General features: G+C 47.4%; 1 protein-coding gene across 10 annotated transcripts in view; it reads right to left on the bottom strand.

The window, feature by feature from the left end:
- Positions 1-21,431, bottom strand: part of LOC117367785 (protein O-mannosyl-transferase 1-like) — a 435,721-nt gene that overhangs the window by 315,087 nt on the left and 99,203 nt on the right. For all 10 annotated transcript variants that reach the window (XR_004540848.1, XM_033960719.1, XM_033960718.1 and 7 more), the window contains exons 6-10: positions 17,798-17,941; positions 17,280-17,521; positions 15,564-15,691; positions 13,185-13,333; positions 34-124 (exon numbers count right to left, since the gene is read on the bottom strand). Coding sequence is in view for 9 of the 10 variants with exons in the window: in XM_033960719.1 (XP_033816610.1) it covers positions 34-124; positions 13,185-13,333; positions 15,564-15,691; positions 17,280-17,521; positions 17,798-17,941 (754 nt within the window). In the remaining variant the exon portion in view is untranslated. The remainder of the gene's footprint in view (positions 1-33; positions 125-13,184; positions 13,334-15,563; positions 15,692-17,279; positions 17,522-17,797; positions 17,942-21,431) is intronic.

The raw sequence follows: 21,431 nt of genomic DNA, 5'->3' as shown, positions 1-21,431 counted from the left end.
AAATACATTGATCAAATATCATCACACACTTACCATTTACTCCTTCCTTCTTTCATAGTTTCCTCATCTTCTTCATCATCACTGAACTTCAGTTTCTCTGAGTAATCTACTTCATCATGTAGACCTGTGCAGGAAGAAGTAACCAAGCTGAGGGAACATGTCTCCATTTTATGTAAAAGGTTTAGAAAACTCACTTTTGCACATCACTGGAAAAAAACTATTTTCACACTAAACTGCTAGCAAGGGGATCAAATCAGAGGGAGAAGAAAAAACAGACAGCATAAGCATAGTATCAAATTTTTTATCAATGGCATTTTTCCCCCCAATAAAGAGTCCTTGTGCAAGTGATCTAAGTACCTGCAAGCAACTATGGGCTCCTGGCTATTTAAATTGCCTGTCCAGGGCTAACTGAGAATTTTCAGCAGCACTTAACTGAATAGTGTTGCTGAAAATGCCTAGGTAGCATTTTAGGAGATTATTTTAGGAGGAAGGGCAGCTCATGAACAGAGTTAGCACTTAGCCACCACCGGAGGTCAGCAAAACATTGATCATGCTAGCTGAATATCTGGCCATATGTGGAAGGCCTCATGGCAGAAGCGTCTGTCAATGTGGTATTACAAGCACAGTTCCCATGTATTTCAGAAACAATTTGTTATTTATCACGCAAACGGAAGGATTCTCAGAAAGGACACTATGGGAAAGATTAGGTTCTTATCTCGATAATCTTCTATCCTGTGGATGGGTGTAGAGATCCTGAACCAGTGGATAGTCTTCCTCAAACCGCATGTCTGCAGAAATCAATCATTTTCTTTGTCTCCACCTTCTTCCTCAGTGAGCTGTACTGTAGCCCTTTGATATAAACCAAAGTAATAATCCACAAAAAGGAGGGGGTATGGGGAACTCCCCGAACAACTATTGTTCTGTTCTATAAACAACCTGAATAAACCAAATGAATTTAAACATTCAAACAAAAAAAACAAATTGGCTAAACCAGCCACCTACCTGAGTGCAAACTGCACTAACAAAAAAGGATCCTACTTGATAGGGGAATGCAAAGATCTGTTAAAACATACCTGACTTGAGGCAGACAGTCTACTACATTGTCATACTCTTCTTGGCAGCCCAAGCAGGGTTTTAGGACCTCTACATCCGCCTACAGGAAAGAAGATTATCAAAGTAAGAACCTAATCTTTCTTTCCAGTGCAACAGGTATAGAGGTCCTGAACCAGTAGGACATATCTAAGCAGTGGAACAGATGAGCTTGTTGCTAGCACTGAGGACACAAAAGCTGTGTCCAGGCGAGCTGCTACATCAATCCTATAAAACTTTGTAAAAGTAGGGAGGGTGGACCACAGTGTCGCCCTACAAATCTCTTCAGACTGAATTGCCCGGGACTCTAACCAGGAAGCTGCCACACCCCTAGTGGCGTGCACCTTCAATGAGATTGGGAATTGCTTTCCATTCTCTAAGTATGCTGCAGATATGGCCATGCGAATCCATCTGGAGATCGAAGCCAGCCTTCCCCACTGACTCAGACTGGTCAAGACAAACAGATGATTGGACAACTGAAATGCACTGGTTACCTCGCAATACCTGAGAAGAATTCTCCTGACATCTAGCAACTGCAAGATCTTATCATTCTTCTTGGACCCTGTCTGACTAAATGGCAGTAGACGTACCTCTTGATTAACATGGAAGGGCAAAACGACCTTCAGCAAGAAGGATGGGACCATGTGAATCGATGCCCCAACCTCAGAAAACCTGAGGAATGGTTCTCTACAGGACAAGGAATGCAGTACCAAGACCCTTCTTGCTGAAGCTATAGCCACTAAGAACACAGTTTTCATGGTAAGGTCCATAAGTGAAGCTTCCTTTAAGGGCTCATAGGCAGAGAATGACATGGGGACAGGTACCCATGGGGTGGGGGCAGGGACAGAGCCCAAGGAGTGGAGACGGGGACAGAGCTCACGGGAACGGGGACAGCGACACAGACCTTGGGGAAAGGGACAAACTTTGTCCTCGTGTCACTCTCTAAAACCTTGAGACTAGTATTGATATGTAAAAGCTTAAACACATCTTAGATAACTGAATTCAATGATTATAAAAACACTGCAGAAGCTGCTTTTCGATTTCAATGAACTACTGTTAAAACTACAGAGCTGCACAGGAATGGGACTATCAGGAATCCCGCAGGGATGGAAGGAGTTCCCCTGGGGATCCTGTGGGAGCCTACCTCCCTGTGTCCTCAGTCCTCCTGAGCTCTTTCATCTCCTTTCCAGCACTTACAACAAGTCACTGGCAGTGGTTCCTCCTATATGCTGCCAGCGGCTGACCCGGAAGGCTTCCCTCTGATGTACACACCATCAAAAGTCCAACAGAACACAAACCCACAAAAACAAAGCAGATAAAGAAAACATTGGGAACTGACAATGAGTAATCCACAGGAGCCAGCAGGATAAAATAATGCTTGTTTATTTTGGTCCAAGATATACAGTAAAGTCAAGGAGGGCTTCCCATTGACACGTTTTACATCAGAGGGAAGCCTTCCTGGTCAGCTGCCAATAACATGTAAGAGGAATTGCTCTCGGAGGCAAACAGAGATGCTGCATGGGCAGGGATGAACAGATGCTGCATGAACTGGAAAGATGGGAAGGGAGGGAAACAGATGCTGAATGGGCTGGAAAGGTGGAAGCGAGGGAAACAGATACTGAACGGGCTGAGGGGGTGGGGACATGGTGGTAAAGAGGAGAGAGGGAAAAAATATTTCATGTTGTGGTGGAAAGAAAAGGGTGGGACACCTTGAAAGGGATGCAATAGGGAGAAATATTGAATGTCGTGGTGGAGGGAATGGAGGGAGAGAGGTGGCATGGTGCTGGAGAGGGGTGACAGATGGAAAAATCTTGGTCATGGAGCCGGTGGGAAAGGACCAAAGATGCTGCACAGGATCTAGGGGATGAGAGAAGGAGAAACATTGGACATGGCAGTAGAGGAGGTGGGAGAAGCTATGCGTCGAGAAGAACTATGTCTACGGGTAGGTTTGCGATGTCTTCGGTACTGATACAATGAAGACGACGATGAGGATCAATGAGTATCCCTTTTTCGCTTCAAAGCATTAGATCGACGGGATGAGGCCCGATGCTGCCTTGGCATCGAACACCATGTTGAAGAAGAGCGTCGATGCTTTGGAGTAGTCGATGAGATAAGCTAGGACATCAATGCAAAGATCAATGTCTGGAGGCAGAACATCGTCGAGATGAGGAGTGATCATGCCTCACAGAAGATCCATGAGAAGTAGCTCGATGCTCTGATGGATAGCTGACATTGGTACCTTGAGGCCTCATGGTGCTATGCTTAGGCTAGGCCAGTACCGAGGGAGTCGATGTTAGCACCAGCATGCAATGCAATTTTAATATATTACCGAGCTCTCTCTGGAAGAACTCATCGAGTTTCTCCCTGAAAATATGCACTGATACCGATGGCTCATCAGCCAGTACCATCGGTACAGCAGGTTGTCTCAGAGTGGGTGACCTCAATGAGGATGCACACCTTGAAGGAGACACAATCTGCAAAGCTAGAAAATGATGGTGTCGCTGTTTGGTCTGCATCAAGAAACTCGATGCTGTTGAGACCTGCAACACTTGCTGGGAAGTGGATGGCTTCTTAGCTGGCTTCCCCGATGCTGTAAGATCTTCCAATGTAGATGCTGGAGTTTTCGATATCTACAGCTCCAAAGATTTGCCAGTGTCCATGGTCAAGCCAAACATATTTTCCTGTTGAATGCCATGGGCCTTACTAGAATGCTACTGTAAGGTGGAATACCAAGCACACAAATCAACTCGGTGTTCAGGGCCTAAACACTGTAGACACCAACTATGAAGGTCGGTGATTGAAATAAGCCGCTGACATCTACAGCACTTCTTAAAACCCATTAAAGGTTTTGACATGGACAGAAAAATACTTTCGGTGAGAGTAAACTCAATTTTGAAAGTGAACGAGAGACCCGCTGAGTAAAAAACTCTGAGGCTGAAGCCAGATTTGAACAAAAAGAAAAAATATATACTTTTTTTAAAAAACAGAAGAACAAAATAAGATATTAAATGAAAAAGATTAGAAACTAAGAAAAAAAGCACAGTTACTTACCGTAACAGGTGTTATCCAGGGACAGCAGGCATATATTCTCACATGTGGGTGACGTCATCTACGGAGCCCCGGCGCGGACAGCTTTTCAAGCAAACTTGCTAGAAGTTTCAAGTTTGCACACTGCACCACGCATGTGCGTGCCTTCTGCCCACTAGAGGGCGCATCCCACCTCGTGGTCCTCAGTTCCATAACTAGCTTAGAAGCCATCCCCGGGGAGGTGGGCGGGTTGTGAGAATATATGCCTGCTGTCCCTGGATAACACCTGTTACGGTAAGTAACTGTGCTTTATCCCAGGACAAGCAGGCATGATATTCTCACATGTGGGTGACCTCCAAGCCAAACCAAAAAGGGCAGGTGGGAGGATGGCAATTTTAAGAAAACAGATTTTGTAAAACTGACTGGCCAAACCGGCCGTCACTCCTGGACAGAGTGTCCAGACAGTAGTGAGAGGTGAATGTATGAACCGAAGACCAAGTGGCAGCCTTACATATGTCTTCCATCGGGGTGGAACGGAGGAAGGCTATCGAAGCTGCCATTGCTCGGACCTTGTGCCCCGTGACTCGACCCGGGGGAGGAAGGCCAGCCTGAGTATAGCAAAGGGAGATGCACGCCGCCAACCAGTTAGACAGAGTGCGCTTGGAAACTGGGTGCCCTAATCGATTGGGATCGAAGGACAAGAATAATTGCGGGACCTTCCGATGGGACTTGGTGCGTTGAAGGTAAAATGCCAACGCCCTCTTACAGTCAAGCGTGTGAAGCGCCGTCTCGCCAGGATGGGAGTGGGGCTTAGGGAAGAACACAGGAAGGACAATGGACTGATTGAGGTGGAAATCAGAAACAACCTTCGGGACAAACTTAGGATGGGTGCGGAGGACCACCTTGTCATGATGGAATACGGTGAAGGGTGGGTCCGCAACCAAGGCTTGTAGTTCCCCAATCCGCCTAGCGGAGGTGAGGGCAATCAGAAACACCACCTTCCAAGTCAGAAATTTCAAGAGGGACTTGTTGAGTGGCTCAAAGGGTGGTTTCATCAGTTGAGCTAAAACCACATTCAAATTCCATACGACTGGGGGAGGTTTGAGCGGGGGACAAACCCTGAGTAATCCTTTCATGAAGCGTGTCACCAAGGGATGGAGAGACAGAGGGCGTCCATCCAGGTGTTGGTGGAAGGCGGAAATCGCACTAAGATGGACACGCACCGAAGTGGTTTTCAGGCCAGAGCGCGACAAATGGAATAAGTAGTCCAGAACCGAGGGTACCGGGGCCGATACCGGGTCCAGGAGGAAAGAAGAGCACCAGGTGGAAAACCTGGTCCATTTCTGCGAATAGCAAAGCCTCGTCGAGATCTTGCGGGAGGCTTCCAGCACTTCCCTCACTGATTGAGACAGGTCCGGAGGGGTCAGGGAACAAGAAACCAAGCTGTCAGGTGCAATGACTGCAGATTGGGATGTAACATGGATCCTTGATTCTGAGATAGCAGAGAAGGACCGACAGGCAGAAGAAGGGGTTCCCTGGCGCTGAGTTGGAGCAGTAGGGAGAACCAGTTCTGACGCGGCCACCGAGGAGCTATGAGAATCATCGTGGCCGTGGACGATCTGAGGTGTACCAACGTTCGCATGATCAGAGGGAAAGGAGGGAATGCATAGAGGAACTTCCCGTCCCAATCGAGAAGGAAGGCATCCGCCTCCAGACGATCCCGCGAGTACATCCGAGAACAATATAGTGGTAGTTTGTGTGCCTCCGGAGAGGCGAACAGATCTACCTGTGGCGTTCCCCAGCGAGCGAAGACCTCGTGCAGAACTGCTGAGTGTAGAGTCCACTCGTGGGGTTGCAGGAGTCGACTGAGTTTGTCCGCCAGACAATTCAGTTCCCCCTGGATGTAGACCGCCCGGAGGAAGATGTTCCGGGAGGCCGCCCACTCCCAGAGGCGAAGGGCCTCGGAGCAGAGGGGCCACGACCCCGTTCCCCCCTGTTTGTTCACATAGTACATTGCTACTTGGTTGTCCGTGCGGACGAGGACCACCTGGTCCTGTACTACGTGAACGAAGGCTCGAAGTGCTAGGAAGATGGCCCGAAGCTCTAGCACGTTGATGTGACAGCGACGGTCCTCCGCCGACCACAGGCCCTGTGTGCGAAGACCGTCGAGGTGGGCTCCCCACGCGTAGTCCGAGGAGTCCGTGGTCAGAACCTTGCGAAATGGGGGAGTGCGAAACATTAGTCCCGTGGACAGATTTGAAGAGTCTGTCCACCAACTTAGCGATTTCCGCAAAAGCGGAGTCACCGAAATGAGGCGCGACTCCGGATCGCACTCCTGGCGCCATTGTGATGCGAGTGTATACTGAGGGATCCTCAGATGCAGCCTCGCAAATGGCGTGACGTGTACCGTCGAGGCCATATGGCCGAGCAGCATCATCATGCGCTTGGCCGACACCCTTGGTAGTTGAGAGACCTGGCGGCTCATCCGTACCAAGACTTCCAACCGTTGGGTCGGGAGGTAGGAGCGCAGGCGCACCGTGTCCAGCACCGCACCTATGAATTGAAGAGACTGAGCCGGCCTCAACTGAGACTTTGGAAAGTTTATCTCGAATCCGAGGGTTTGCAGGAAGGCAATAGACTGTCGGGTCGCTGAGATAACCTCCTCCCTGGTCGGGGCTTTGATGAGCCAGTCGTCCAGGTAAGGGAACACGTGGAGCCCGCGAGACCTCAGGGCTGCCGCCACTACTACCATGCACTTCGTGAATACTCGTGGGGACGCGGCCAGGCCGAAGGGCAGGACTCTGTACTGGAGGTGTAGGTCTCCCACCTGGAATCGTAAGAATTTTCGGCAGGTGGGGTGCACCGGGACATGGGTATATGCTTCCTTCAAGTCGAGGGAGCACATCCAGTCCCCTTCCTCCAAGAGAGGATACAAGACCGGGAGAGATAGCATTCGAAATTTCTCCCTGGCCAGGCATTTGTTGAGCTTCCTGAGGTCGAGTATGGGGCGCATGTCCCCGGTCTTTTTTGGGACCAAAAAGTAACGGGAGTAAAATCCCGTCCCCCACTGGTCCTTGGGGACCGGCTCGACCGCCCGAAGCTTCAGGAGAGCTTTGGCTTCGGTCAGAAGGGTCGGTAGTTGCGACCGGTTGCACCAGGCTAAACTTGGGGGACTGTCCGGTGGTGAGGACACAAAATTGAGCGAGTAGCCTTCGGAGACGATCCGGAGCACCCAAGCGTCTGAGGTAATCGCGGTCCATGCCTTCCGGAAGGACCGAAGACGCCCCCCGATAGGAAGGGGTTCTGGTGAAGGTGCGGAGGGGAACCCGCCCCGTCCGCTCAGCCCGTCAAAAGGAAGGCGCGGGCTTAGAAGGGCCCTGCGCCGGGGCTTGGGTTTGTCCCCCTCTGCCTCGTTGAGACGAACGTCTCGGAGGCGGTCTTGAGAAGGACGGGGTCGACTTCTGGGGGTACCGGCGCGGCGGAGGCCGGAAAGGTTTCTGTGGCGGGGGCCTAGGTTTGGGGCGGACCAGGGATGCTAAAGAGCGTTCCTGTTCCGACAACCGTTTGGTCGCCGCCTCCAAAGACTCGTCAAATAACTCGGACCCCACACAGGGCAGGTCTGCAAGACGTTCCTGCAGGTTTGGGTCCATGTCGAGGGTGCGAAGCCAGGCCAAGCGGCGCATGGCCACTGCGAGGGCCGACACCCTCGAAACCAGCTCAAAGGTGTCGTACACTGAATGGAAAAGGTACAACCGCAATTGAGACAGGTTGGACATAAACTTATCGAATCCTGCTCTTTTGGAGTCCGGTAACGAGTTCCGATATTGAGGAAGGTCCTTCACCATCCCACGCAAGTAGGAGGAAAAGGTGAAGGAGTAATTTAGAACTCTGGTGGCCATCAGAGTGTTTGAATAGAGGCGACGGCCAAACTTGTCCAGGGTCCGCCCCTCCCTGCCGGGTGGAACCGCCGCAGAAACCCGTGAGGGCTGTGATTTTTTAAGGGCAGATTCCACCAGGAGGGACTGGTGGGAGAGCTGCGCCTTATCAAACCCTTTCGGGGGAATCGTCCTATACTTTGATTCCATTTTTGACGGGACAGACGTGCCTGTAAGAGGGCTCGACAAGTTCTTCAGCCAGGTCTGCAGGAGGACACTGTTGAGAGGGAGTCTAGGTACCTCTCTAGGGGGAGTGGGAAGGTCCTGTTCCTCTAGAAATTCCTTGGAATATTTGGAACCTACCATCAGGTCAATCCCCAGGGCTTGGGCCATGTCCTGGACAAAAGATGAGAAGGAGGACGGCCTAGCCTGGGGGGACGGGGTTCTCGACCGTCCCACCGAGGAGCGGGGGGAGGCCTCATGGGAATATTGAGGATTCCTAACCGATCCTGAATCCCAGGATCCTCTCTCCACGGCCCTCGAGGGGGAGGGTGAAATCATCCTCCTAGGGGAGTCCCTGGGGGAGGATCCCGGGGTCCGTGGGGTCCTCTCCCGTTTCCCCGGCGAGGCGGCGCGGGAAGACTTTCCCCGAGGTGAGCGGAGGAGCCTCGGATTATCGAGGCGCAACTCCGACACCTGCAGCGCCTCGCCCCCGAACGACGAGGAACGATCGCGCCGAGGCGAGCCCCGGGGTCGCTTAGGCTTCCTCGATCGGCGCCTCGTCCGAGGTCGCCTCGAGGGCGAGGCGTCCGGGGAAGATCCCGAAGTCGAGGAGGAAAGTCGGCGCACTCTGCGGAACTTTTCTTTTGGGCGGACACTGCGCTCAGGAGGCTCCCCCGAGGTCGAGGTCCGGGGCGGGGCCGAGACCGAGGTGGACGGGGCCGTAATACCCGAGACCGAGGTCGCCGAGGCCGGGGCTCCCGAGGTCGAGGGAGCCGAGACCGGGGCCTCCGAGGCCGAGGGCGCCCCGGCCGAGGTCGACGTCGCCGGGCCCGCAGCACGCTGCAGCACTTCCAGGGCTCCCGACAGCTCCGATGAGATCAAGGCTCGAAGGAGATCCTGGAAGGCCGGAATCCCCACGAAGGTGGGGAGTTCCGAGTCCGGGGCACACTCCCTGGAGGGCGACCTCGGTCTCGAGTATTCCCTCGGGGTGTGCGGAGTCGAGGTCCGATGCGGGGTCGGGGTCGACCCACCCGCTTTGGCCTGACTCGAGGATGGCTTCTTTGCTGAAGGGGATGGAACAGAGGACTTACCCGAAGCTGGCTTCGATGACGACGGCTTCGAAGATGAGGGCCGAGGCGACGCCGAGGCCCCCGAGGACGCCGAGGCCGAGGTCAAGGCCGGGGCCGAAGCCGGGGCCGACGTCGAGGCCTTGGGCGGCGCGTCGACGGCGAACAATTCCGCCATTCTGGCCTTACGGCGACGGAGGGCCCTGTTCCGATCACACGAGGCTGTTGGATGTTCGGGCCCAAGACAGACAATGCACCACCGGTGAGGGTCGGTGATGGAGAGTAGTCTCTCACACCGGCTGCATTTCTTGAATCCCGTAACAGGACGGGACATCGACGAGAAAAAGAAGAAGGCCGGGAACGACCGACGTTCCCCGGCTCAGGCTTCCGGGAGCCCCCGGAGCCCAACGAAAAACAATTATTATTTTTTTTTTTTTTTTTTTTTTTGTAAGACGGACGAAAAATAAAGCAGCCCCGCGATTAATCCGATCAATAAACAAACTAAACGCGGCAGCTAGAAGGCAAAAACACTGGAGCTCAGATCCACAGGGCTTTCTTGCTCCGCGGAAAAATTTGAACTGAGGACCACGAGGTGGGATGCGCCCTCTAGTGGGCAGAAGGCACGCACATGCGTGGTGCAGTGTGCAAACTTGAAACTTCTAGCAAGTTTGCTTGAAAAGCTGTCCGCGCCGGGGCTCCGTAGATGACGTCACCCACATGTGAGAATATCATGCCTGCTTGTCCTGGGATAATACTAAGCAGGAAGCCAACACAGACTGAACAGAATCCAGTCAAAAAAGTACTTCGCTCCGCGGAAAATGAAGAATTGAGGTACGCGAGCAGGCATCAGGTGGCAAGGCACTTGCACATGCATGGTGCGTGCATTTGCGAAGTTCCTCAAAACTTAAAGTGACAGTACACTTTATAAACTGTCCATACCAGGCTCTATGGATGATGTCACCTACACCTGAGAATATGCTGCCTGCTTGTCCTAGGATAATATAGGAATATGTAAATAAGCCTCCGTTACATCCAGCGAGACTAGAAATTCTCCTGGTGCTACTGAGACAACAATCAACCTTATTGTCTCCATTCGGAATCGCAGCACCTTTAGTGCTGCATTGAATGATTTTAGCTCCAGAATCAACCTCCAGTCCTTCAAGTTTCTCTTGGGCACAATGAAGTATATAGAGTATCTGCCTAAACTTGATTCTCTGATTGGGGTTCTATGAATCAAATATCCAAGAGCTGCTTCACTGTTGCTTGAAACCTGATAGCTTTTTATGGTCGTCCAGCCAGAGAATCCAGGAATAAATCCTGCAGAGGATGAAAGAACTTGAGCTTGTAACCCTCTTGAATAATGTCCAAGATCCACTGTTCCAAGCAGATCACTACCCAAGCCTTCCAGTACACTGTTAGTCTCTCTCCTATCTGCGGGAGGACAGCTATTGACCTGGCATCAGTGCTGCTTCTTGGAAGCTGCTGCAGGGCAGGCGCCAGAGGATTGAGGATGCTGGCTCCTCCAAACCTTTGCCTAGTCCCCTGGTAGGCTCTCTGCCCAGAGGATCCTCCTGTATATTGGCCATAAGCCACAAGAATTACCACGACCGGACTCCTAGCAGTCCGTGGTCTGGCTTTTGAAAAGGTCTTAGGACAACGTTCTGCAACACTAGACATCAGATCATCTAGACCCTTGCCAAAGAGCAAGGTAGCTTTGGAGGAGGAATCATCTGCTCATTGCCTGATCCATAGCATTCTGCGGGCGGAAATAGAGTAAGCAGACACCTTGCTCAAGAACCTAAACCTATCATATAGAGCATCTGCTACACAGTCCACTTCTGCCAATACTAAGTGGGGATAAGCCACAACATCCAACAAAAGAATGCGGCACAATCTACTATGGCAAGCGTGTACTATGTAAGTTGCTGCAGAGCAGCTTTCATCCCCAGGGCCAAGGCCTCAAACTGACTTTTGAAGACTGAATCTAACCTGCAATCCTACTTATTCTTAAAAACCACTCCTCCCTCACTAGAGAGGGAAGTCCGCTTGGTGACCTGCGCTACCAGCGAATCCACCTTATGTGTAACCAACGTCTGCTGAAAATCAGCATCCATAAGATACAGCTTCACTATATGCGTCTCAAAGGACCCTCTAGGGATTTCCAATGCTCAGTTATGCACATCATAATATCTGGATGCGAAGAGAAGCTTGTGGTCTGTAATTTACAATTACTCATTACAGAAGGCTGCACAGCTGAGTTAATTCCTGTAACTCCTCTGTGACAGTGCCCAATAGACCTGACGGTCTAAAAAGCATATGCAGTGTCGAGTCATACCTTTGGACCAGTGCCACAAAGGCCTCCTCTGATGGTTGACATCTGCCTGTGCTTCAGAACCCCCAGAAGAAGATGCAAGGAGTCTTAAGCTCTCCACCTCCTTCGCCAACTGGCTACCTTGATCTTTGGCTGAACCATGCCTTGCATACTCAACTCTTGGAGGGCACTCCCCTGTGCACTGCTGGAAAAGGCACAAACCCAGCAGATTGACTCTTTATTATTTAAATTTATTTATTTTATTTATTTAAAATATTTATTATCCGCCTAAAACCTAGGTGGTTTATAATAAAGCAAACTTCACAAAATTTGGCAGTAAAACCTGTACCGGAAGGCCAGATAACCCATTCGGGTGCTTGCTCTCTTGAGGGTCCAGTGTCTTCCGTGTGGTGCTTCTTCACCACAAGACACTGACTCATATTTTGCCACTTCTGGGATGGACTTAGACCCTCCAGAGCAGCCCATCTGTACTCCCAGGACCTTCAAGATATATGAGGAGGCTGAGCCTGAGGCCCCCGCCTCTCCCTCACATGCCTCGCAGGACGTGGAATATGGACAATCCTCCACTGCCCATTCAGCATCAATCTGGAATTAATCCTGTGTATTAGAACGTGAAGAGTTAATCCATGGTGAATTTTAGCAAAATCGAGGGATATTAAGGCAGATAGAGGCTTTTTAATCCAAATCAGGAAATCCAAGATGGCTACCTCAATAGTGTTTTATCACTAAAAACAGCCCAGGAGAGCTATATGAGAACTCAAAAACCTTGGGAATGGGTTTTTAGAGGTGAGAGATCCCCTAATCGGGCCCCATAAACCTTTTCAAAATGCAATTTTTAGACACCCCACTCACCCACACACACAAAATTTTCCCCATAAGTTGCAATAGCCAATACTTACATGTGCTTGCTGGTGTTAGGAACTGTCTGAGCTGCCACTGCAGCTATGAATGAGAGAAATTTTTCTGCCTCCGGCAAGCATGGAATCAAGGTGCTTGCTTCTTCGTGCTACCAGCCAGACCTGAAAAGATGGGCTGAGACCTTGACCTTTTAGATCCATGCAATGCACGGGAGAAGATCAAAACACAGCCGGCTCTCACTACAGCCTGCATTTAAGAGAAAGTCAGAGGCAAGCCTTGCTATAATGGGTAACGATCCCCTAGAGTCCTTAACTGCTAGAGCAGGCTGGCCAGTCAGGTATTCTGAGAGAGAGAAATCTGCCAGCCTACTGACTTCTTCGCCGAAAGTCTGTGTCTTCTCGCAGTTAGAGCAGTCCCAGGAGCACTGGGAACCTCTGCAGCACCAAAAGCCTCGAAATACAGGAACAAAACTCCCAAAAATAAAACAAAGAATCAGAGCAGATCATATACTTTCTGAACATGCTTGCAGAAGGGAAAAACTGAAGGGCTATAGCACAGCCCACTGAGAAAGGAGGCAGAGATGAAGAAAATGATTGATGCCTTCTACAGACATACAGTTTGAGGGTGATTACACCTGTCATACTGTAACTCTTATTAATAAGATTCCTTATTCCCAATTCCTGTAGAATCACATACCAGCTCCCAGTTTCTTACCAGCCCAGCCATCATCTGCATCATTGTCCAGCTCATCTAACTCCTTCAGATCTTCTGCATTGATGATGGTAGCTCTTGGTGGTCTTTCTCCTGGAGGTTTCACCAGGCGGGTTGGGCGGGATGACCCTGTAGTATACCTGCTCTCTTTTCTGCAGGTGAGAATATGGAGGTTTTAGTCAGCCTATAAAGGCTAATCAATATCCTCACAGCTTATCACTGAAGGATGCCTAACTCTACAAGAGACAGGAAAGGTTACACTATGTTCTGTGGTAAACTGCAAGAACCAAAGCACCAGTGGCATAGCAAGGGTAGGTTGGTAGAAGCAGTCCACCCTGGGTGTAGAGCATAAGGGGATGCTCCATTTCTCCTCCAGACATAGGTGTAGTTTGCCTCCCCCCACCCATACGAGCTGCCTGTCCAGCATCTACCTCCCTTTACCATGGGGGGGGGGCGGGAGGAAAGGAGAGAAAATATATGCCAAACCACATGGGGAGGCAGATGACATGGGAGAAGTGGAGATAAGACAGAGGAGAGATAAAAATGGAGAGAGGGGTGAAGTTGAAATGAATCATTTAAAAAGGAGAGAGGAGAGCACAGGCTGGATGAAAGTGGAAGGAGGAAGGCACTGGATAGAAGGAAGAGAATGGAGAAGAGATGAGGAAAACAGAAACCAGAAGTGACAAAGGTAGAAAAAAGAAATTCTTCTTTTGCTTTAGGAAAAAATAGTATTGTAGTTAGAAGATGACAGCAGAAATGGGCCACGGCCCAACAAGTCTGCCCACTCTACTAACCCATCCCCTAAACAGAAAATGAAATAACATTGTAATCTGGAAGCAGAGACTTTGGATCATTTAATATTTTATTGTCCCTGTATGATGTTTTTTTGGAAATCAATTTGGTCTCAAATTAATTGTTTACCAGAAAACCATGTTGCTTTATCATATGATACAATTCTGTTTGGGATGTCAATGAGAGCAAAAAGTCAAATTTCATCAAATAATAACAAGCTTTTATTAATTATGACAGGAGTCGCCATACAACATATTACCAATAATTGGAAAGATTACAATAGACTTGTGTCATATTTATAAAATGGAAAGATCAATTGCCATACAAAAAGGGAATTATAATAATTTTAAAATGATTTGGGGGCCATTAACAAATTATTGTAATGAATAGACATCATTTTTCTAATGAAAGTATATTTACATGTAGGGGAGGGAGGAGGGTAAATAGTTATTTCCAAGGTTTGATTAATAGATTGAAGTATAATATATAAATGATATTTTGAATTAAATTACGTGTGGGGAGTGTGGTTGGGGAGGGGGAATAATTTCATGTATGTAAAATCAGAATTGTATGATTATCAAGTGATTTGTAACAGTTATATGATGTAGTATTGTGCACTTGTTGTAAGATGAAAAATGAATAAAGAATTAAAAAAAGAAAATAAAATGAAAATAAGTGAACTTTTTAGTGGACTAATTTTAATACATTTTTTACTAACTTTCAGAGACCAAATCCCCTTCCTGAGCTCAGGACAGGATACCCATACAGCTGAATACTGACCTTAGGAAGGAGGTTTTGGTCTCTGAAAGCTATTTGAAAAATTTATCAGTCCAATAAAATGATAGCTTCTTTTCCATTTTTTTATTTCTATTTGTTAATTTCTAAATTGGTGATTGTTATTTGTCAGGTTTTTTTTAAATTTACAAATGCTATCTTTATATTTTCCACAGTATTAGGGAAATGCATCACTATTTCTATGGTGTTGCATTGTATGCAGAATCTGGCTTCTTGGTGGTTCAGTTTAACTTTTGTCTACATATTTCTATTGTAATTGTGACTACTTATTTCATTCTGGGCGAGGGTTATCTGTATTCTGTGTGAATGAAAAAGATATGGTTTTCTGTTACCACTGATTGAGCAAGGTCGATCTGTACTAATCTGGTTTGTTTAGTTTTACAATGGATATACTGATGTTCTAGGGCACACTGCTGTGTTTAGGATCCTGCCTTTTGCTAGGTACATGCTTGTTGTGCGACTTGTGAATTATTACTAAAAATCATTTTTTCATATAGAGGAGGAGGTGTTAAAATATGATTGGTCCAGGTGTCAAATATGCTAGGTATGCCATTGCAAAATACAAGATTCTCTATTTCAAACTTAAGTATGCCTAAAACACCTTTCATTCTCCTGAACCATTTTAGGGTATGCTTTCAATTACTATTTGGTACAGACAACTAAATATCATTACTGTTACCAAATAAACACAAGCATATCTGGAAACCTAAAAGCAGCATATCTGCTGGAAAAGGCAAGTAATAGAAGAGTTAATTCTTCATATGCTACTTCCCATGGGATTGGCTAAATTCTCACCCTTCCAGGTCATTCATCTGGAACTGCCTGAAAGGAACACGAGGTTCTAGACGTGACTGAGTTGGAAGGACAGGATAGGATACACGTTCCATGGTGCCTGGGGGTTCAGAAGAGTGCTGGGGACACATCTGAAACAGAAAATGAGGCAAATTATGGATGCATCATCAGCCAAGACAACCATATTCCCTGAAATACTAAGTACATAAGAATATAAGAAAATAAGAATTGCCGCTGCTGGGTCAGACCGGTGGTCCATCGTGCCCAGCAGTCCGCTCCCGTGGTGGCCCTTAGGTCAAAGACCAGTGCCCTAACCTGGGTACATTCTGGTTTAGCAGGAACTTGTCTAACTTTGTCTTGAATCCCTGGAGGGTGTTTTCCCCTATAACAGCCTCCAGAAGAGCGCTCCAGTTTCCACCACTCTCTGGGTGAGGAAGAACTTCCTTACATTTGTACGGAATCTATCCTCTTTTTATTCGATTCACTTTTCCCACCCAATAGGGTGTTTTGTTTTGTTCAAATGTCCAGGCAGATTTTATAGCCTCTTTATCCACCCCATCCCCCTTTGCCCTTTCCAGCCCCATGCTGGCGCCGTAAACAAAACAAACAAAAAAGTTTTTTTCCTCTCTCTGTTAGGTCCTAACTCACACTTGCTGTCTAATACCAGCTCTGGCAGAATACACATTTCAAATCTGACATTGTAATCACAAAACAGAAAAGCAGTAGAAAAGTCAGTTGGGCCAGAATGGCTGACCCCTTTTCCATTGCCTATGTTCCAGGAGCTGAAGGATGTCAATGGACCAGAATAAGAATTCTGTGCGTGTAGCTAGCCATTGTGTTTGTGACTAATTGGTCCTGAGAGACTTGATCTCTGATGCAAGCATTTCTATGTTATTTTTTATGAGAATTGTTTGACTGGTATTGAATTTGAAATAAGTATGCTAGAGTCCAGTCTGGAATAGCCTACAATATAGATTTTGAGATGCTAATGTGTGGCATGTGAGTGTGTAGATTTCTTGTTGTGAAGAGTTTCTCAAGGACACCAAACAGTGCTGTAAAGACAATGAGCTATTTAACAGTGTTGAAAGAAAATGCAAGTCAGCAGGACACTCCATCCAGGAACCTAAGAACTGATAAATTGATGCCAGGCAAATACACTGAGGCACTGATTCTGATATACCCGTGTGAAGAATGGAAACTTCAAGAAGAAAAAGTTCCAGAAGCTATGCCTGTCCAGGGTCCCCCAGGGAAGAATGGAGGCGTGGACTAGGAGTGGGTTAGATAGGCAACATATCTGCTCCAATAGGATGATACATAATCACAGCCAGGGGATGGTCTAAGACTAAGAAACTTTCTGTATAAAACCCCCATGCTTTGGCAGAGTTTCTTTAGAGAGGCTGTGCCATACTTACAGAAATATGCTGGCATTGTTTGCATGAGTTTTTTCTTCTCTCCACTGTATATGTCCAAACTGATTTATTTCTGATTTGGCAAATGCTGCTATAATACTTATTAGTAGAATAAAAAGTTATTTGCTTTGGAATATACAATGTAATCGTGTGTGGGGTATTTTTTTATTTTTCCTTCACGATGGATCCCCAGTGAGGTAAAGTAAGCAGTCTTTATTTCAACTAAATAGCCTAAAAATAATAATAATAGCCAATAACAAACTAGATGCCTAAAATCAAGGTGTCTATAAAGTGTATTATGGTTTCTTACAAAAGCAGGTAACATGTCATGGTACGTAGGTGGATGGTACACATTTCCCATGAATTGCGAAGCTCCTTTGCGGGTAGACTGAGCCGGGCGGAGCGAGGGCTCCTTAGGATCATTTCCAGGTGCCAAGGAGGGAGCTCCATCTCCTGGAATCGCATTCTTGTTGCCCGGCTCAATAGGGGAGGCGGCTGGAGATGTGGCAGAGATAATGTTCCTCCCACCGCCCTCCCTCCAACTCGTCACATCTAGAAAAATAAAAAATAAACACAGAAAAAAAAATTACATAACATTTTTATGTGTTTCTGGAGGCTTTAAGTGGAATTATAAGTTTATATCCACAGAAATTTTAATAACTTTCAGATTTTACAACTAAGCCCTTACTCACACAATGTTTTTATAGAAAAGGAGGTTCATAACTAAGGATATTCAGTGAGATTCTAGTATATATTGAAGTCTGCAAGCACTACTAAGACAAAAAAACAAGACGTTAATCACATGAAACAAAGAGGGCATAGGCTTACTCTGTGGGCGGAGGCTTGGTCCTGGCCCATACGACAGATCTAAGGCGCATTTTTCTTTGCCAACCTTGTCTTGCTCGCCAGCTGCTTTCAGCGTCGGAAATTCCTCGGGAGAGAATGACAATAGTCGGCTTGAGCCCCTTGAACCTGCAAAAATACAGAGTGACTTTCCAACATTTCCTAGAAAGTCTTGCACCTGAAGCAGAGCTAAGAAACTCAACCAATAAACTTTTCTGTTCAGGAATCCCCACAAACTATTTACCTCACTCAAAGGCACCAGCTCTGTGGGTGCCCAAGCACCCCCAATATTTCTGGGACTTCACCTGACCACAGACACACTACTACTACTAACTATAGTGGTGTACTAAGGGGGAGGGCAGTACGCCCCGGTGTAGCTTGTTGGAGGTGCTCCAGTCCAGAGTCTGGTCTCTCCATGCTGCAGCCTGCAAGCTTCAGGCCGCCAGCAGCACTAATGAGTTGAACTTGCTGCCTTTGGCAGCCCCGGAAGCTTTCCATCTGCTACATCCTACCTCTGCGGGGACAGGAAATTGAAACAATGGGAAAACTTCTGGGGCTACCAGAGGCAGCGTGTGCAGCTCATTAATGCTGCTGGTGGCCCGAAGCTTATAAGCGGCAGAAAGGTATGAGAAATGTCACACCAAGAGGGAGGGAGGGAAAGATAAAGGAGAAAGCCGCCAAATTGGAAGTGAGGGAGGAAGGAAGAAAGATGGACCACCAGAGAAGGGAGAGGAGAGAGAGATAACAGGCCATGGGGTGGGGGCTGGCACATAAAAGGAAAGAGTGAGGAGAAAGAGATGTCAGATCATGGAGAAGGGAGTGAGAAGGGAGAGAGAGATGCCAACCACGGGGAAAGGGAAAGGATATAGAGGAGAGGCAATAGATGACTGTGCATAGGGCTGGGAGGAGATATGGAAGGGAAGGAGAGGTGACCAAGGGGGAAAGAGGAGGGAAAGAGACTGATGCCAGACCATAGGGTGGGATGGGAGAGAAAGAGATGGAAAAGAAGATTGAGATACAAGACCTGAGGGGAGGAAAGGAGAGGAGAAAGAAGCCAAACCATTGGGGAGAGGAAGAAGGGAGGGAGAGATGGAAGGGAAGGAGACAGAGATGCCAGACCATAGGGTGGGATGAGGAGAGACATGCCAGAGTATGGGAGGAGGGGGTAGACAAAGAAAGGAGAGAGCAAAATGGACATAGGAGTGAAGCTAGAATGAATCATGTAAAAAGGAAAGCGGGGGTACAGGCTGGATGAAAGGGGGAGAGGGCAGGCAGTGGATGGAAGGGGCAGTGAAAAAGGGCAGATGCCATATGGAAGGAAGAATGTGAAGAAAAAATGTAGATTGAGAATTTACATGTGTAAAGTAGTCTTGGGTCATCTTGGTTTGACATATACAGAGGGTCAAAGTTATTATACAATCTGATCATTTTAAGGTAGCATACAGTTGCTCTCTTCAGTTAACTCATAAAGATGTTATTTATGGGAAGAGGTAGGTATTTATTGTTCTTTTAAAGTTCAGGAGCCCATTTAGGGATCTGATGTGGGGGGCAGCTAGTTCCAATAGTAATGTATGAAGTGGGAGTATGAATGATGTCTGGCGGTTTAGAGTTGGTATGCCTAGGCATGTTTCCTCTTGGGAGCAGAGTGGTCTGTTTGGGGCATATGGAGGATGTTTGGCCGATATGTTGTTGAGCACCAAGTTGTATAAGGACTTGTAAGCTACTACTAAGCCCTTTAAGATACGTTTGGTGATGGGCAGCCAACGGGCTAACGATAGGACTTCTGAGATGTGGTCTCGAGCATGAAGATTTGGGGGGTTTTTGTTTGCTTGTTTTTAAAAAGAGTCTAATATTGATGCGTTTTGTACCCATTGTAGGCATTGGAAATTTTTTGCTGTCAGTCCATTGATAAGGATAAGTGCATTGCAGTAGTCCATGCAGGATAGGACGGAAGCGTAGAGAAGTTGGGCAAAGTCGGTTTCTGAGAAGTAGCCTCTTATTTTTTATAGCTGACAGAGATAGTAGAATGAGGAGGAAACTACTTGAGATATGTGGCAAGAGAGCGAAAGATTTGCTTCTTGCAATATTCCCAGGCTGTGTGCTTGGTCTTTTGCAGCTAAGGTTGTGGTTTCCCATATAAAGGAGGGACGGGTGTAGGTGCAGATGCTCTTTGCAGATCCAAAGGAATTCTATTTTTGATGAGTTTAGTTGCAGTTTATTTGTAATCATCCAGTCTTTGATTTCAGAGAGACAGTTGTGGAGTTTCGTAATCTGGGAGTTGCGTCTTTTTCCTAGAGGGAGGTATAGTTGGATGAGGAAAGCAGAAACCAGAGATAAAGATAGAAAAAAGAAATTTCTATTTTTCTTTATTTTTTATTGCTTTAGGATAAAGTAGTATTGTAGCTGTGTTGATAAGCATTTATATATTAAAAAAATGGAAATAAGAAGCTCTCGCTTTTTCCATGCAGCCGCCACTACGAGCCAGCTAGCTGTCACTACTTGAGCAATCCATTTGTGATGGCGGGTCAGTAATTCCGGATAGGCGACATTTAGCAAGCAACATTCTATTGATTTGTCTACTGAGAAGCCCGATACTTCAAGAGACTTGTTCCCAAAGCCCTGTAACTTTGAGGCAAGACCACCATATGTGGAGAAAGGAACCCTGGGACCCAAAAGCTCTCCAACATTGTTCGGAGCCCATTCCAAAAATAGCTTTTAAGTGCACCAGGGTATAATACTACTGGTATTGATCTTATAGCTGTTCTCAATCATATTTCTGGTGACCGAGACTCATAAGAGAAATCCCAGTTGCCTCTCCCACACCTTAGTCTCATATGTCTTGCCAGTGGCATTTTCCCAAGCAATCTGATACTGCCTAGGCACTGGGACAGAGAGCAGTAAAGCATTGTAAAGGCGAGTAACAGCACCCCTGCCTGCCCTCTAAAGCAGTGTTTTTCAACCTTTTTACACCTATGGACCGGCAGAATTAAAAGAATTATTCTGTGGACCGGCATCGGTCTGTGGACCGGCATCGGTCCGTGGACCGGCGGTTGAAGAACATTGGGCTAAGTCGTGAGCCAGACCCTGCCCCCATAATAGTACTAATTGTAACACTATTTTTTCCATTCATTTTTCACAGGTATGCAATATAATCTTATTAACAACACATAATAGTTAACCACAAAATTAAACTATATAAAGCACATTAAATTCAAAAATAAAATCAAATAATTCAATCACTAAATTCAAAAATAAAATCATTCCCCCCTACCTTTGTTATCTCCCTCCCTCCATGCTATGCCTTACCTTCTGGCCTGTTCCCGCCTGGCAATTTTATGCCACCCCTGGTATTATCTTCAGGACGGCTCCCTCTTCCTCACTGACGCAGTGCACAAAGCTGCAGGCAGCAGCTCCTTGCACGTCGTGCCTCATCTGGAAGCCTGCCCTCTGATGTTGCAACGTCAGAGAGAAGGCTTCCAGTTCAGACACAGGATGCGCGTAGGAGCCACTGCCTGTAGCTTTGTGCACTGAATCAGTGAGGAAGAGGGAGCTGGCTCAAAGATAACGCCACATCGATCGCACCATGGACCGGCGGTTGAAGAAAACTGTTTTGGGCCTG

Source organism: Geotrypetes seraphini, chromosome 10 (genome assembly GCF_902459505.1).
Source record: "Geotrypetes seraphini chromosome 10, aGeoSer1.1, whole genome shotgun sequence".
Taxonomy (NCBI): Eukaryota; Metazoa; Chordata; class Amphibia; order Gymnophiona; family Dermophiidae; genus Geotrypetes; species Geotrypetes seraphini.
The sequence above is the reverse complement of the archived record's forward strand: the minus strand, read 5'-3'. Positions and strand labels throughout refer to the sequence as shown.